The sequence below is a fragment of the Narcine bancroftii genome, chromosome 2 (genome assembly GCF_036971445.1).
Source record: "Narcine bancroftii isolate sNarBan1 chromosome 2, sNarBan1.hap1, whole genome shotgun sequence".
Lineage (NCBI taxonomy): Eukaryota > Metazoa > Chordata > Chondrichthyes > Torpediniformes > Narcinidae > Narcine > Narcine bancroftii.
Window position 1 is genome coordinate 219,323,095 of NC_091470.1, and position 18,837 is coordinate 219,341,931.

The 18,837-nt window shown below is 40.4% G+C and overlaps 1 protein-coding gene across 4 annotated transcripts in view; it reads right to left on the bottom strand.

Annotated features, from left to right (window-relative positions):
* The window catches only part of itga9 (integrin, alpha 9), a 454,332-nt gene that overhangs the window by 359,881 nt on the left and 75,614 nt on the right, over window positions 1-18,837 (bottom strand). For all 4 annotated transcript variants that reach the window (XM_069920313.1, XM_069920311.1, XM_069920310.1 and 1 more), the window contains exons 6-8: window positions 12,785-12,914; window positions 1,861-1,946; window positions 600-662 (exon numbers count right to left, since the gene is read on the bottom strand). In XM_069920313.1, coding sequence (XP_069776414.1) covers window positions 600-662; window positions 1,861-1,946; window positions 12,785-12,914 — 279 coding nt within the window. The remainder of the gene's footprint in view (window positions 1-599; window positions 663-1,860; window positions 1,947-12,784; window positions 12,915-18,837) is intronic.

Here is an 18,837-nt window from a genome sequence, read left to right on the forward strand (position 1 = left end):
TGAGGGCAATTTTGCATTCCCTTGAGAATGGAAGAGAAAGGACACATTGACTGAAGTGCTTAAGGTGATTAAAATATAGATAAGGGAAAGCATTTCCTCTGGTGGGAGTGAACAGAACAAGGGAGCATAACCTGCATTTAGAGCAAATCCACTCAGAAATGTTGACAGTGACATGTCTTCACACACAGAGCAGAAATCTGAAACAGGATATAATGGATTGATGTTGAGGGAATATTGAATCAAGGCAAGAAAATACAATTAAGGTAAGAGCCAGAATTTACCAGCTTATTAGATAGCAAAGATGTTCCAACAACACGAGCCGTTCTGATATAAAGTCTTTCTTCCGACCTGCTCGTTCCAAATTGAGAGCAGGGTTGCACGATTGAGGCCCAGGCCGACCTTCTTTGCCTGTTGTTTTTAAGAGAACCAGCAGGAGGCAGAAACTGAGTGAATCATCACAAAGGAAAACTGGTCGAGCAACCTGATCAGCCAATGCGATGAAGCACCAGACCTGCCGCCTCCCCCTTTAGGCCCGTACACCGGAGGATCATCGTCATCTCGATAAAGATGGGAACAATCAATGATCTACAAAAACTGACCTCTTTTCCTGGAATTGTGGAAACTGTGGAGAGTTTATCTCTGTCAACCTTAAATATGTACACCTACAAAGGAAATTACAGTACATGAGATTACACCAATATTAACCAGACAAGTGACATTGTAAACATGACTTCCAAACCAAGAGACAGACAATTGCAGTACAAAGATTCAACTCATCATTTGTTTTACTTTACACATGTCAATATACTTTTTGACATAAAATTTACCTAAGTCACTTCACAGGAATATACCCTAACTTGGTACCAAAAGTGACTTTAATGTAGGGATAATGAGAAGTGAACTGAAAATTTTCCAGCATGCATTTCAGGTGGGTAAAGCACACTACAAACATTTACCCTCAATTCCATCAGCAATGAATGAGGTGATCTGGAAATGGAGAGCTTGGGGGAGGACCAGATAAACTATAGTGATTTTCGCTGTGAACCGTGCTTGACTGCTGAGTTAAAGAACATAAAATTACGCGGGGTCTCGAGACAGTAAATAGGAAACATCCCTTTCCCTTAATTCTCATCAATTAGATTGTAATACAAGTAAAATTATGAAAGGGGAGAAATAAAAAATATATTTTTACCAGAAGTTAGGGATTTACTGTAATGACAGGTAGATGCAGAAACGTTCATCATGTATATGGGGTTCTTGAATGTGCACTTGAAGATCTGTGCCATACAGGGGAATAGATCTAGTACTGAAATGTAAGATTAGTTTGAGTCATTCTTTCTCACTTGGCATGAATGGCCTCCTATGTGATGGCAATATTGATGCCTTTGTTTTCAATGCAGACAGTAAACTAATTTCATAGCCATCTCGCAATGAGATGTCTATTAAAAAATTAACTATTAATCTCCAGGTGTTATATTGGTTTTATATTATACATGGCCTAATCTGGGCCATTCAGTGCAAAGGCTTTGTTGTCTCATCTGACCTGAATCATATCACCAGTAAAAAAAAAATATACATTAACAAGACACAACTAGAAAGCTTTCCATTTGTGGCAGCTCTTCAAGAATTGGTTCAAGATGTTCTCAGACTATTAGGCCCAGTAAAGCTCTCAACGCCATAAACAAAATTATGCAAATAAATGCTGACAAATTGCTTCCCATGTCACACAATTTTCCAGATGTTTTTAAACAAAGATTCATGAATTTGGAAATGCGTCTTAATATGATCTATCTCGTAGGTGGCTTGCGATGATGTGGTGAATGTGATTACCAGATTGGTTACATTTCTTTAGGCCAGTACCTTTCCAATGCCTCCATCTTGTGGGGCTCCTCCCACGATCTCCAAAGAACTGGGCTGGGTGAAGTGGCCAGCAGCCACTGCATATCCTGGATGGGAAAAGAAGAATATAAGCCGATTGGAACGAGCTTTTATACATAAGCTCAGCAGCATCTCCCTGCCCTCATTTCTCAGAGAACAGCAGATCAAAGGAAATGCACTGCAAACATTTCACTATGGAAAAAAGAAAAGGCATTGAAACCACACACAATTTAATTTTAATTTCAGGTGAGGCAAGAACTAAAGGACATGGGTTAAGGGTGAAAGGAAAAAGAGAACATTAGGAGGAACATCTTCATGCAAAAACTGGTGAGAGTGTGGAACAAGCTGCCATCTGAACTAGTAAAGGCGGGTTCCATTTTAACATTTGGGAAAAATTTGGATTGTTGCGTGGATCAGAGGGGTATGGGGGCTATGATCCAGGTGCAGGTCGGCGAGACAAGGCAAAACAATAGTTCGACACAGACCTGATGGGCCGAAGGGCTTGTTTCCATGCTGATGTGTACTATGGTTCTAATAAAACACTGAAAAATATTTTGAATTGGCAATGCATAGAAGAATTCAGATCTAGTGCATAAAGTTGGATTAGTAAAAATGGTCAAAAAGATGGACACAGTGGACTGAAGATCGTTTCTGTGCTGTTCAACGATGAATAACTCAAGAAAATGTGGTGGTAACCCCTCTGGCCCCTCAAAACACCCTACCATTCAGTATCACATATGATCAACCGCAGGTCGGTGGCAAATCTCCATAGCCCTCAATACCCATCACTCTCCACTTTAAATATTTTTAATGACCTAGCCTTGAAACTCTCTGGGCTCAAGAATTTCAGAGATTCACTCCTCTCCACCAAAAGAAATTTCATTTTACCTTGTATTTAAATAGCCAGCCCATCAGTTTGAAACTCCATTCTATTGTTCAAGACTCACCAACTACAAAATTATCCTGGCATCTACCCTGTCACATCTTTTTATGATCTTGTATATCTCAATAAGGCTGCTCTACATATTTCTAACCTCCAAATCACACTAACCAAACCACCTTAGACTCTCTTGATTGATCAACTTCTACCCTCTCATCCCAGAAAGTAGCGACATGAAACTCTTTTAGAAAGTCCAAATACAGCAGGTTCCACTCTATTGATTCTGTATGTAACATCCTGTGATGAAATGCTTTGAGAGGCTGGTCATGGCCAGAATTAACACGAACCTAAGCAAAGATCTGGACCCACAGCAAGTCGCCTAATGTCACAATCACTCCACAGTGGATGCAATATCTCTGGCTCTCCACTCAGCTCTGGATCACCTCAAAAACATCAATTCATACATATGGCTTCGCTTCAGCGACTACATTATCATTATTCCCTCAGTTCAGACCTCTGTACCCACCTCTGCAACTGGATCCTTGACTTTCTCATTGGAAGACCACAGTCAGTACGAATTGGAAGCAACATCTCCTCACTGATTATCAACACAGGCGCACCCCAGGGATGCGTGCTTTGCTCACTGCTCTACTCGTTATACACTCATGACTGGGGGCAGGCACAATTCCAAAGCCATCTACAACTTTGCCAATGATACAACAGTTGTTGGTAGAACCACAAACAGCAACAAGGAAGCGAACAGGAGGGAGATAGATCAGCTCGTTGAATGGTGTAACGACAACAACCTTGTGCTCAACGGTAGCAAAACCAAGATGATTGTGGACTTCAGGAGGGAGTTAGGGGAACACGACCCTGTCCTCATTGAGGACTCAGTAGTGCAGAGGGTCAAGAACTTCAAATTCCTGGGTGTCATCATCTCCAAGGATCTGTCCTGGAGCCTCCATTTTTTTTTTTTAAATAATTTTTTTAAATTTTTCACTCTGTGAACCATATCAACCAAAATACACACAAACATTTCCCTCTTAAATATGTACAGTGGCATTTTCTCCCCTTCCCCCCCTTACCCCTTCCCACCCCCCTCCAAAATCAATAAATATTCAACATATACAATACATTAAACCCATTAAACAATGTCATCACACAATGAAAATAAACAAGAAAATTGTGTCAAATATTTTACATACTGGGTCAGTTCATTTTGTCTTCTTATCATTTTAGGGGGTGGAGGTCTGAGACAAGCCCTCTCTGTTATGTTCCATGTACGGTTCCCATATTTGTTCAAATAATGTGACTTTATTTTTTAAATTACATGTTATTTTTTCCAATGGGATACATTTATTCATTTCCATGTACCATAGCTGTATTCTCAGGCTCTCTTCTGATTTCCACGTTGACATTATACATTTTTTTGCTACAGCTAAGGCTATCATAATAAATCTTTTTTTGTGCTTCATCCAGTTTGAGGCCTAATTCTTTACTTATTATATTACTTAGAAGAAAGATCTCTGGATTTTTTGGTATGTTGTTTTGTGTGATTTTATTTAATACCTGATTTGATCTTCCCAAAACTTTTTCACCTTCTCACATGCCCAAATTGCATGTACTGTTGTTCCTGTTTCCTTCTTACAGCAAAAACATCTATCTGATAATGTTGGATCCCATTTTTTAAACTTTTGGGGCATGATATATATATAACCTGTGTAACCAATTATACTGTATCATGCACAACCTTGTGTTTATTATATTATTCATAGTTCCAGAACATAACTTTTCCCATGTTTCATTTTTTATCTTTATGTTTAAATCCTTTTCCCACTTTTGTTTGGGTTAACCATATAATCATATGGTTTGGTAACTGCAAACCACCTTGGTTGTACCTCTCTGTTAATTTATGTAATGCTATCCTCGGTTTCCCCACTTTCCACAAAAATTTCCTTATTATTCTCTTTAGTTCATTAAAGAATTTCTCTGTTAAGGGAATTGGTAACGATTGAAATAAGTATTGTATCCTTGGGAAGACATTCATTTTAATGCAATTTACCCTCCTTATCAACGTTAGCGGTAATTCTTTCCAATGCTCTAAGTCTTCCTGCAATTTCCTTATTAGTGGCTGATAATTTAATTTGTACAAGTGGCTTAAATTATTATCTAACCTAATACCTAGGTATCGGATTGCTTGTGTTTGTCATTTAAATGGTGATTCTTTTTTAAATTCTGTATAATCCGCATTACTCACTGGCATCACCACTTCTATTTGTGTTGATCTTGTACCCCGATATTTCTCCAAACTCCTTCAATTTCTTATGTACTTCTTTTATTGATATTCCTGGTCCTGTAAGTATACTATGATGTCATCTGCAAATAAACTGATTTTATTCTCCTCTTCCTTTATTTTTATCTTTTTTATTTTATTTTCTGTTCTTATCAGTTCTGCCAATGGTTCTATTGCTAAAGCGAACAGTGAGGGAGATAATGGACATCCCTGCCTAGTTGACCTATTTAATTTAAATTGGTTCGATACATATCCATTTACTGTCACCTTCACCAATGGTCCATTATATAATGCTTTAATCCAATTAACATATTTTTCTGGTAGATTGAACCTCTGTAATACTTTGAATAAATAATTCCATTCTACCCTGTCAAAGGCTTTTTCTGTGTCTAAAGCAACAGCCACTGTTGGCATCTTATTTCCTTAAACTGCATGAATTAAATTAATAAATTTACAGACATTATCCGCTGTTCGTCTTTTCTTAATAAATCCAGTTTGATCTTGTTTTACTATTTTTGGTACACAGTCGGCCAATCTGTTTGCTAATAGTTTTGCTATTATCTTATAATCTAAATTAAGTAGAGATATTGGTCTATATGATGCTGGCGTTAGTGGATCCTTCCCTGTCTTTGGCATTACTGTAATTATTGCTGTCTTACATGAATCTGGCAAGTTTTGTGTTTCTTCTATCTGGTTCATTACTTCCAGGAGAGGAGGAATTAATAACTCTTTAAATGTTTTATGTTTTATAGAATTCTATTGGGAATCCATCCTCTCCAGGCATTTTATTGTTCGGCAGCTTTTTTCATATATCCTGTACTTCCTCTATTTCAAATAGTTTTATCAGTTTGTTTTATTCCTCTTCTTGCAATTTCAGCAGTTCAATTTTAGCTAAAAACTCTTTATTTTATCATCTTCCCCCTCGTTCTCAGTTTGGTATAATTGTTAATAAAATTCCTTAAAGTTTTCATTAATCTCCTTTGGATTAATTTGTTTGTCCTTTTTCCTTGATGCCAATACAGTTCTTTTAGCTTGTTCTGTTTTAAGTTGCCAGGCTAATATTTTGTGTGTTTTTTCTCCTAGTTCGTAATACTTTTGCTTTATTTTCATTATGTTCTTCTCCACCTTATACTTTTGTAATGTTTCGCATTTTATTTTTTTGTCCGCCAATTCTCTTCTTTTTGTTATATCATCCCTTTTTGCTAGTTTCTTTTCTGGACTTACTATTTCCCTTTCGAACTTTCTATTTCTCGATTGTAGTCCTTTTTCATCTCAGTTACATAACTTATTATCTGCCCTCAAAGCTTTCATTGCATCCCATAATATAAATTTGTCTTTCACTGATTCCGTATTTATTTCAAAGTACGTTTTAATTTGGCATTCAATAAACTCTCTAAATTCCTTACTTCAACAACTCCCACATCCAATATTCTCTTAGCCCCAAATGTCCCCCCACCCCCTCTGAGTTGCCCTTATCCCTTGCTGGGCAACCACAACTCCCCTCTCCATTTGGATTGCGAACCCGCTCGCAAGCGTCAACTGATTTCGCAGTGATGGTTATTCTCTCCCACCCAACCCCCCGCCAGAAACGACTTTTTAAAAAATTTTTTTACATACATATAACAAAGTTCACGGTCTTTTTTTATCCCCCCTTACTTCCTTTCTTCCCTTCTCTTTCCCTTCTTTAGTTCTTACATATACATTATTTTTACATCTTTATATACACACACACACACACACACACACACACACATATATATATATATAAATCGCCGTTCTTCATTCCTGTTACATCTCTTCATCTCTCCTTCTGTCCTGGAAGCATTCTGCAAATTCTCATGCTTCCTCCGGATCCGAGAACAGTCTGTTTTGCTCCCCAGGGATAAATATTTTAAGCTCAGCTGGATATCTTAACATAAATTTATAACCTTTTTTCCATAGGATTGATTTTGCTGTATTAAACTCCTTCCTCTTCTTTAAGAGTTCAAAACTTATGTCTGGGTAAAAAAATATTTTGACCCTTGTATTCCAATGGTTTATTGTCTTCTCTAATTTAATTCCTTGCCCGCTCCAGTATATTTTCTCTTGCTGTATATCTCAAAAATTTTACTAAAATGGATCTTGGTTTTTGTCATGGCTGTGGTTTCGGGGCTAGTGTTTTGTGTGCCCTTTCTATTTCCATTCTTTCCTGCATTTCTGTCATTCCCAGGACCTTTGGGATCCATTCTTTTATAAATTCCTTCATATCTATGCCTTCTTCATCTTCCTTTAGGCCCACTATTTTTATGTTGTTTTGCCTACTATAATTTTCCAACATATTAATTTTCTGAGCTAACTTTTTATCACTTTCTTCCAATTTTCTTAAGTCATTCACTTCCATTTCTACAGTCGTTTCTCGTTCTTCCACACTTTCTAATCTTTTCCCTATTTCTGTCATGACCAGCTCTATTTTATTCACTTTATCTTTTAATTTTTCTTTTAATTTCACTAAATTCTAATGTCAACCATTCTTTTAATGCTCTCATTTGTTCTTTTAAAAAAAACTTTATCTATATTCTGTCCTTCTATTTTACCTTCTATTTCTCTGTGCTGATCTTGGTCTTCTTCTTCTGTGTCTGTACCTGTGTTTGTGTCTTCTTCTTCTCTTCCTTGTATCTGTGCCTCTTCTGACTTTCCTGATGAGTTGCTTGTCTCACTTTGCTGGGTTTCTTCTTGCTTGGCTTCTTGCTGTTGGTCCTCTTCTTCTTCTGGGCTACTCATCTATTGGGCCTCCTGCTGCTGCTCTCCTTTCCTTTCACTACCTTTCCTGTCGCTTTCCTCTTCTTCCAGCTGAGAGCCCTGGTGTCGGGCATCCCTTAGCTGGCCGCGTTGTGTTTGTCCGCTCCTCGGCTGAGCCCCCCTCCCGTCGGTGTTCTTCTTAGTAAGCACACTATGCATGCACGACTCCTCGCACGTGCACTTTTGTTTAGCTCAGAGAGCCATTTTTGCAGTCCAGCGGTCGCGACTCTGAGGGGTCGTCACCAACCTCGTAGAACGGGCTCTCTTCTCCACGATGGCTCCCTGTTTCTTCATGCAGGTAAGGCCTTCTCCTTTCTCTTCCGGCGTCTTTTCTTCTTTTTTTTCCCCGTTGTTTTTACTTTTTCCTTCTTGGGCGCCATTTTCTTTCTTTTCTCGACAACTTTATCTTCTATTAGTTATATTTTGTATTTCTTGAACTTTGTGTTTTCTTCACTTTATTTCTTCTTTTCTCGAGAGGGCTGGTATTTCCCTACGTCCACTATTCCATCACGTGATTTCCCCCTGGAGCCTTCATGTTGATGCAATCACAAAGGTCCGCCAGCGAACATATTTTGTGAAGAAGTGTCTGAGGAGATTTGATATGTCACCGAAAACTCAAAAACTTCTACAGGTGTACCGTGGAGAGCATTCTGGCTGGTTGCATCATTGCCTGGTGTGGAGCGCCAACTCTCAGGATAAGAATAAACTCCAGCGGGTTGCTAACTCGGCCTGCGACATCACAAGCACCAAACTTCTCTTCATCGAGGACATCTACATGAGGCAGTGTCTTAAAAAAAAAGCAGCCTCTATCCTCAAAGACCCCCAACACCCAGGCCATGCCCTCCAATTTACTATCGGGAAAAAAAGTACAGGAGCCAAAAGATGGGCACTCAGCAGCACAAGGACAGCTTCTTTCCTGCTGCCATCAGATTCCTGAATAATCAATGAACCAAAGACACTGCCTTGCATCTCGCGCACCACTGTATTTATTTATTTATTTAAAGTGATGTTGTAAGATGGTTAGAATATGAATGTTTGCACTATATAATAATGCTGCAAAACACCAAATTTTATGACTTGTTCAAGACAAAAATTCTAATTCTGAAAAGAATTCAAGTAAATTTGTCAAACATGATTTGCGTTTCATGAAACCACTGACTTGCTATGATTAGATGAAACTTTGCTGAATGATTAGCTATGTCTTATTTGATTACTGACTTTACATCACGTTGCAGCATTCTATAACATTGAATCAAGCCTTTTGGTCCAACTTGTCCAAGCCAACAAACTAGTCCCATTTGCCCGAGCTCAGCCCATATCCTTCCACAAATTTCCTAACCATCTAACTATCTAGATGTCTTTGGAACATTACATCTTAAATCTTTCCCCTTTTAGGGCAGCAAGGTTAACATAACACTATTAAAGTACCAGCAACTGGGTTCAAATCCGGCACTGTCTGAAAGGAGTTTGTACATTCTCCCCATGTCTATGTGGGTTTCCTCCGGGAACTCTGGTTTCCTCCCACCCTTCAAAATGTACAGGCGTTATAGTTTAATTGGGGTATTTGGGCTGTATGGCTGGTAGGCTGCAAGGACCCATTACAATTCTGTATGTCTAAATTTCAAAATTTTATACCTTAAACCTAGTTTAATATTCACCTATTCTTAGAAAAAAGGCTGTGACTATTTATCTTATCTATAGCCCTCAAGTCTTTATACCATGCCACCTGACCATCAAAACCAGTCTATCTTAAAGGATTTTGCTAAAGGCCTTGCTAAAGTCCATGGAGAGGAGGTCCATCGCCCTGCTTTCATTAATCTTCTTCATCTCCGCTTCAAAACACTCAGGTTTGTGAGACATGATTGCCTGTGTATAAAGCCCTGTTAACTATTTCCCATCTGACTTTGCTTTTCCAATGCCATCTTGCCAACTATAGACCTAACTGGTCTATAGTTTTTCACCTTCTGTCTTCTTCATTTCTTAAAGAAGGGAGTCATATTTGCAGCCTCCCAATCCACTGCTACCCTCCCCAAATACAGCAAAGGCCATTGGGTCCTGGTTGATTTCTATGCCTTTAATTTTATTCATACCTTGTCTTTTGTGAATGAGATTTTCACCCTCTCTTGCTATCGACTCTGTCTACCCCCTAATAATTACATTCATCTGTATCAAGTCCCCTCCAAACAAACCAAGACTATCCAAGCTCTCCTCAAAACTGAACTCTCCGTCCCAGGCAACATCCAGGAGAATCTCCACTGCACCCTCTCTGGCGCAATCATTTCCTCCCTCTGGAGCAGCGATCAGGACTTCACAGAATATTGCAGCTGTGGCTTGAATAATATTTTATACTCTTTACCCTCAATGATGAAGACAAATCCCACATATACTTAACACATTGTCTAAGAAAGGGACTTTAAAACTTCAGAGGCTGTTGATTTAGGAGACAGAGGAAAAAATGTAAAGGGGAATTGAAGAGAAAATTTTTCCATGCAGATGGTCATGCGTATATATCACATGCTAAGGAAGCAACAGAGGTTGGTAAAATTACAATGTGTAAAAAAATATTTGGAGATACATTGGATGGGAAAGGTTTAGAATGATAGGAGTCAAACATATGGAACAAGCTCAGGTAGGCAATTTATTCAACATGGGCAAATCGGGCCAAAGAACTGTGCAGCTCGTAAACGCCGTGATTATATAACCTGTATTACCGCATTTAGCTGTTTATTCCCAACACTCCCAAGGGCTGACCATTCACGGTCTGCATCCTATCTCTTTTGGACCTTCCAAAAGTACATCTTCTCACAGTTACTGGGATTAAATTCCATCTTCCCTTTATCTTCCCAACATTGCCTGATCAATATAATTTTGAAGACTATTGATCTCACTGTCAATAACTCAACTGCATTTCATGTCATCTGCAGATTTACCAATCACATCTTCTGAAGTCAAACACGGAAACGCCAATCTCTGTGCAAAAAAAATTGCCTTTCAAACTCCCAACCTCCCCCCCCCCCCTCACTTTACATCTATATCCTCTTATATTGGACATTAGCATCCTGAGAAAAAAAATTCTCTCTCTCTCTCTCTATTTTATGTTCTTTCATCAGCTTTCCTCTCAAACTCTGATGCTCCAAAGAAAATGATTGAAATTTTTCCAACCTCTTCAATGAAAAGTGAACCTTCTCTGCATCTTCTTCAAAGCCTCCAAATCCTTTCTGTTGTGCACCAACCAGAACTGAAGACAAGACTCCAAAGGAGGCCTACCAAAGTTCAAGTTTATTGGGACATGGAGCAGTGGCCAAGTTTGTTTTGCGAGCAGACCAGCCGCCATCTCAAACATAGTACAAAATTTGGGACAAAATACGAAAGTGCAGATCACGGAGAGAGATAAATGATACAGAGAATAAAATCTTACTGTTTTGAAGTTCATTTTGGAGATTGATCATGACAGAAGAAAAACTACTTGAATCTGACAGTGACAGGTGAAACCTGTTCCTGACAGGGTTGGCGGATGAAGAGAGTGCAGCAAAGCATAGGATGAGTCCTTGGTTGCTTTTCCAAGGAAGTGGGAAATATACAGCCCTTCCAAAATATCATTAGTCTACATATTCATTTTGGCTCAGTCTGCTGAATCCTTGCTTTGATGTCACAAGGTTGCTCGTCAATAGCTAGTGGATTTTTCACTACACTACTCAGAGATTAAATGTCAGATTTTAGAGATGCGTTAATGTTCAACACTAACTAAAAGAGGAATCTAATCTGGGACCATAAATAAACTGTTTGCATGATTGAAAGGCTACTTTTTCTTGCACTAAATATTTATCATTTATCTCTCATATATTATCTTTTTCTGTACTGCGGTAACACAAGGTACACTATTTGAGTTGTAATTTTTTTTTTAAAAGAATCTGCCTGCCATCAGCAAGTCAGAATACTGGTGCATTTGTACATTCAGCTTATGTGTATAACAATAATCATCATTATCGCCATCACCTAGATCAGTTGAAACAACAATCATAGATCAGTTGGAAAGATGGGCAGTAGAATGGCAAGTGGAGTTTAATGTAAACAAATATGAGGTGGCACATATTACGATGATGTCAAACAAGGACGGTGGGAGACCTTGGAGTACAAGTTCATTTCTCCCTAAAAATGGCAATACAAGTGAACAGGGCTGTGAAGATGATTGCCTTCACAGGCTGAAGCATTGAGTGGAGGTGTTGCAGATGTACAATACACTAGTCATCAGTTATAGCCATCACACTGTAGTAAGGATGAGGTAACAGTACAAAGAGGAGCAGAAGAGATTCATTCGGAACTTGTCTGAAATGGAGAGATGAGATAAACTGGGATTATTCTCAGTGGAATGCATGAAATGGAGAGGAGACCTTATAGAAATCTATAAAATTGTGAGAGGCATAGAGAGGGAAAATCATCAGTGTCATTTTCCCCGAGCATGGCGAGAATGAAACTAGAAGGCATGGGTTCTAGATGAGGGGGGAGAAATTCAATGAAAATCTAAGGGGCAGGTTTGTCAGCAGAGTCACGGGTTTATGGAACGAGGTGCCAAAGGAAGTGGTGGATGCAGGTACGATTACAATGCTTTAAAGGGCATTTGAACAGGACGATGGATGTTTGGAAGCACCAAATTTCACGACTTGCTCATAACAATAAATTCTGATTGGAAAGGAGTGGAGGAGCAAATGAGAGGCTTCAAGACCAGCATGCGCAAGTTGGGCTGAAATTCAGAGATGGTCTTTTCTATGCTGTACAACTCTATGGCTCTGTAACAGTGAATCAAAATGTCATTAAGAGAGCTTCCATTCTGCACTATTTCTACCCTCTATTTGAATCAGAGAGGGGGGGAAAAAAAACAAATAATTTTCAACAGATGAGGTCAAAAAATATTATACAACTGGCACAGCAAATCTTGCCAGGTTTTCTTTACTTACCCAGGTAACTGTAATGGCTCGACCCCATAACCGAATCCTCAAAATGATAATATTTGCCATCTTTCAAACTGTAAACCTTGACTGTGCCGGTCCAGTAGTATGACCCTGGTGCTCCCATGACAACCAGGTCCTACAAAACAAGGTGGTGGTTAATCCACTGAAGTGATGACATCTGAATTTCACTGACGCTCACATATTCCTGATTGAAGTTTGGGTGCGAGTTTCACCAGTTTCAAAAGAAATTGCAAAACAACAAATTCCATGGCATGTCCACAACAATAATGTTCGGATTCTAGGAACTTAGACAAACCATCACAAAGGACTGTAATGCAAGCAAATTAACTGTCTGCAACATTCAACATGGATTTGAAACCATTTTCTCAAATGCAGCCTCACTTAAATTCCACATGAAAGCACCACACGGGTAGGCATTATTTAGAAAGGTTTTCCATGTACATAACACATTATTAACCAAACATTCAAGCACTGTAAGCTAAATGAAACCTCAAAATGGCTGAGTACCATCAGCAATTGGGAATCAGTTATTCACAGCTGGAGGGCTCAACAGATTTAAAAGGGGCTTTTTTTTCTAACAGCAGAACTGCTCCAAGTTTGTATTTAATCATGAATCAATTCACATGTTAAAGTCCAGAAAGGACACAAACAATGAGTAATTGCATTTGTTTATGGAAAATTAATTAAGCAACTAATTTATATCCATAACTTCCCTTTGAATAAACAAATAATGTTGAATACTACCCAATTTACCGATTACACCATCCCCTTCTTTTTACATTTTGTTCATCTCGACTATATTTCTCAACAGCTTTAATGATTTGCATTGATGTGTCAATATTTCAAGTTTGTGAACTGAGAAGCCTTTGATAAATCCATAAAGACAAGAGCTGCCAATCTAGAGAGAATTAGACCATAAAGTCTGGCTTTTATAACTAACTTTTTTGTGTCTTTTTACAAAATCTGCGGTCTTTTCAGCTTTATATTGGACAATAACGAAGATTCTCACCAACAATAGAAGCCTGAAGTGTAGTGCAAGTTGTACCTATGTTCAAGAAGGGAAATTGGGATAATCCAGAAAATTATATTGATCAGTAGAAAGGAAACTGTTGGAGAGGATACTCTCTTCTTTCTTTTCTTTGGCTTGGCTTCGTGGATGAAGATTTATGGAGGGGTATGTCCACGTCTGCTGCAGGCTCGTTGGTGACTGACAAGTCCGATGCAGGACAGGCAGACACGGTTGCAGCGGTTGCAAGGGAAAATTGGTTGGTTGGGGTTGGGTGTTGGGTTTTTCCTCCTTTGTCTTTTGTCAGTGAGGTGGGCTCTGCGGTCTTCTTCAAAGGAGGTTGCTGCCCGCCGAACTGTGAGGCGCCAAGATGCACGGTTGGAGGCGATATCAGCCCACTGGCGGTGGTTAATGTGGCAGGCACCAAGAGATTCCTTTAAGCAGTGCTTGTACCTCTTCTTTGGTGCACCTCTGTCACGGTGGCCAGTGGAGAGCTCGCCATAGAACATGATCTTGGGAAGGCGATGGTCCTCCATTCTGGAGACGTGACCCACCCAGCACAGTTGGGTCTTCAGCAGCATGGATTCGATGCTTGCGGACTCTCCCAGCTCGAGTACTTCGATGTTGGTGATGAAGTCATTCCAATGAATGTTGAGGATGGAGCGGAGACAATGCTGGTGGAAGCGTTCTAGGAGCCGTAGGTGATGCCGGTAGAGGACCCATGATTCGGAGCCGAACAGGAGCGTGGGTATGACAACGGCTCTGTACACGCTGATCTTTGTGTGTTTCTTCAGGTGATTGTTTTTCCAGACTCTTTTGTGTAGTCTTCCAAATGCACTATTTGCCTTGGCGAGTCTGTTATCTATCTCTTTGTCGATCCTTGCATCAGATGAAATGGTGCAGCCGAGGTAGGTAAACTGGTTGACTGTTTTGAGTTCTGTGTGCCCAATGGAGATGTGGGGGGGCTGATGGTCATGGTGGGGAGCTGGCTGATGGAGGACCTCAGTTTTCTTCAGGCTGACTTCCAGGCCAAACATTTTGGCAGTTTCCGCAAAACAGGACGACATGCGCTGGAGAGCTGGCTCTGAAAGGGCAACTAAAGCGGCATCATCTGCAAAGAGTAGTTCACGGACAAGATGCTCTTGTTTCTTTGTGTCTTGTGCCCCGAGGTCCTACTGCCGGAGGTCCTGCTGCCGCCGCCAGAGGCCCGAGGTCCTGCTGCTGCCGCCAGAGGTCCGAAGTCCTGCTGCCGCCGCTGGAGGCCCGAGGTCCTGTTGCTGCCGCCGCCGGAGGCCCGAGGGAGAGGATACTATTGGTAGGGAAACAACCCTGGGAAATCCCCGAGTAATTCCAATAGCTTCCAACAAGAAAACTATTGGAGAGGATACTTCGGAGTAGGATTTACAAACATTTGGGAAGGCATGATCAGATGAGGAAGAGTTAGCATGTGGGGCAGTTCACACCTGACCAATGTGACTGAATTTTTTGAGGAGGTGACAAAGCTGGTTGACAAGGGTCGGGCAATAGATATTGTCTTTATGCTTAAAGGCGTTTGACAAAATCCTTCCTGATCCAGAAGGTCCAGATGCATGGGTCCCCTGGTAAATTGATGGTCTGGCTTTGGAATTGGCTAGTCCACAGAAGTCAGTGGGTAGTGGTGGAAGGTGTCATTCTGGCTGGAGGTCTGTAACCAGGGATCGATGCTGGGACCCCTGCTTGTGAGTGAAAAAAGTTACTCAGATGAAAGAGTGAACCTGCGAATTAGTGAATTTGCAGATGACTGCAAGATGAGTGCAGCTGTAGAGAGTTAAGAAAAAATACTATGGATCTGCTACTGACTGATATAGGCAGATAAACAAATGCCAGGTCTTGCACTTTTGGTGGTTAAATATAAGGGGAAAATATACAGCGACTGGCTGGACTCAAAAGCATTGAGGAGCAAAGAGATCTTGAGGTTCAGGTGCAGACACAAATAGACTAGAGTAGTGAAAGAGGAATAAGGAATGCTTGCTTCAGTGGGTGAGGCATTAAGTAAAAAGTAAGGAAGCCATTGTATCACTCTAAATCTGGAGATATTGGGTGCAATTCTGGTCATCCCATTTGGGTAACACGGTTGGAATTGCTGTTAGTGAAACACCTTTACAGCACCTGCGATCAGGGCCTTCTGCCGATCTAATCCATGCAGACTGGAATGCCCATCTACTCGAACCCCATTTGCCTGCATTTATGTACTCCTCTCAAGGCTTTCCCTGTCAGCGTTCATGCCCAGTACACAAAAAGGCTGGAGAAAATCAGCCAGACCTTGCAGAGGTCTCTTCCATGGGAAGCAAAAGGAAGTTGACGATTTGGGCCCAAGCCCTCCTCAGGATGCTTCCGTGAGCTGTTGATTTTCTCCACCATCTTTGTGCGCTGCACTGAACCCCCATATCTTCATGTTTTCCTCAATGTACCTGACAAAAACCTTTTAAAACCAGCTTCTCTGGTAGCTTGTTCCATGTCATCACCCTTGGTGAAAAACTTGCCTCTCTGGTCCCATTTAAATCTTTCCCTCTTACTTTACACCTATGTCCTCGAGTTTCACCCTATAGGCTGCAACTCATCATCCTCGTGCTCCTGTGCATCCCCAGCTATCAAATCCCTTCTTGTAACTATAGGCTTCCATTCCCAGCAATATCCTTGGAATCTAGTGCAGTCACATCCTTTCTGTCGTGTGCGACCAGAACTACACACCACATTCCAAGTGTGGGCTCATTCATGTCTTGTACATAATATCCCAATACCTGCCTATGAAGACAAGCAGCTGAATCCATTCTTCACCCCCCTCTAAACTAGTTATTACTATTTTCAGGGGCTTTTGAACATGAACCAAAAATCTTGTGGTATATTAACCCTTCGAAGATGCATTTTACTGTAAATGCCCTGCTAGAATTAGACAACTCGTCTCAATTAAATTTCATCTGCCAACAATCCACTCCTCTTTCCAGCTATACCCTTTCAAAATCTTCTTTGTTCCCTTCACCCAAACCAATGTGTGCGTCATCAGCAGATTTCCTTAACAGATCACAGGCATTCACATCCAATTCAATGTATCTATGACAAAGGTCCCAACATTGATTGCTACAATACCCTCTATGATGACCTTCTGACTCGGATCACCAAACCAATTTTAGATCCATTCTGCCAAAACACTTGGACCCATAATGCTTCATCTTGCTGAGTCCATATCTACTGCCTTGTCTTCATCAATTTTCCTCAACAAAAATAAATAAATTTTGTCTGGCAGGATTTCCTCTGTGTAAAAACCCACTTAATCCTACATCCCATACCTTAGAATTATTTTCTTTGTTTTCCTGCTACTGGTGTAAGGATCAGTAGCCTATAGCTTCCTGGCTTATCACCACTCTCTTTTTAAATAGGAATAAAATTAGTCTGGCTGAGAGAGAGGTGGGGGGGGCGGGGGGGATTTATTTTTTTTTCTTTTCTTATTAATTTTTTTTATTGTTCACAATATATATATATTTTTCTCACTGTATGTAATAACCTTGTTGAACGAATAAATAAAGTTGTGAAAAAAAGGAATAAAATTAGTATTCCAGTACCTTACCCATCACTACAAAAATCTCTATCAGAGCCGCATTAATGCCTTCCTTTGCACTCTGGAATAGATTCTTCAAAATCTTTCTGTGGTGATAGGTTTCCTCCCTTGTATATAGTTACGATTGAGTACTGACTATATGGAGCTGGCCCACCCACTGATAACTCATACCCTATGATTCCTCCCCAGTGGTCCTAGGCCATAAAGGTCAAGCCACCTCTCCCTCTCTCCCTTCCACCCACCCCCCCGCATTCCTATACCTGGATCCAGGCCAGCGAGATTCTTCTGTACACTAAAGCCTATCGTTCCCTCAGCCTAGTCTTTGTGGTAACTGGTAGTGCCTTACAATTTAATATACAGAAATTATCTCTCCAGTAATGGAGAAGCTGCTACACCCTGATAGGTTAGAAGTGGACCCCCAACTTCCAGGAGCATCTGAACAGTACGAGCAGTGGATCAGTGGCATTAGCAACTTCCTCGAGGCTGCTGCAGAACTGGTTGACTCTGATGAGAAGAAGCTCAAAGTGCTGCAAGCAAGAGTCGGCCAGCGAGCTTTCCAAGTCATCAATGGGTGGGCCAACTCCATATATACATTAGTCAATCAGAATGAAATGGAATGAAGGAAACATATCACCACACTTTCCAATTTTGATAAATTATTTTTTGACCTTCAACATCAGCTCTGTTCCATTCTCAGAAAATGCTTCTCAACCTGCTGGATATTTCCATTATTTCCTCATCAGGGACTACGTGAGCCAAATCTTACAGTGGAGTCGAGGAAAATTTCAACACGCAGAGCGTGGAACAAGTTAGAAACTCTCTTTTATAATTGCCAACAAATCTTTGAAATCTTAAACCAAAGAAATTTTATTTAACGAAGCCATTGGGGGACACGTGGAAAAGGACATCTCAGATCAGCTACTTGAATGGCCAAGCATGATCGATGCTACACAGCCCTCTCTTCTCCCCCACCCCCCCCACTTCCCCCCAGGTATTTCCACAGCTACATCTTTCAACAAAATAAATGAAAAGCAAAGGCAGCTGTACAGGTCATCAAGTCAATTCCACTTCTGGCTGATTTTACTTTTGTAGAAAGGATCTTCATTATTCTTTAAATACTAGGCTGGAACTGTCGGTCTGGAGAGTAGTGAATATTACGCCCTTGTTCTAAAAAGCAAGTCAGGGATAACTCCAGCAAATACAGGCCAGTCAATTTAACCTTGGAAATATTGACCTGGCACAGAATTAATAGTCACCCAGGGATTAATAGATTATTTAAGACAAGCCAGCACAGATACAGTAAAAGTCTGCTCAGGGATTGGGTCAGTCCGTATTTTCCAAATTCTTGGGCAGTACTTTTAAAATTTAAGGAGGGAGGAAAAAAGATGAGATGAACAGATTTTGATAGTTTAATCATGAACAAATACAGCGTGCTTC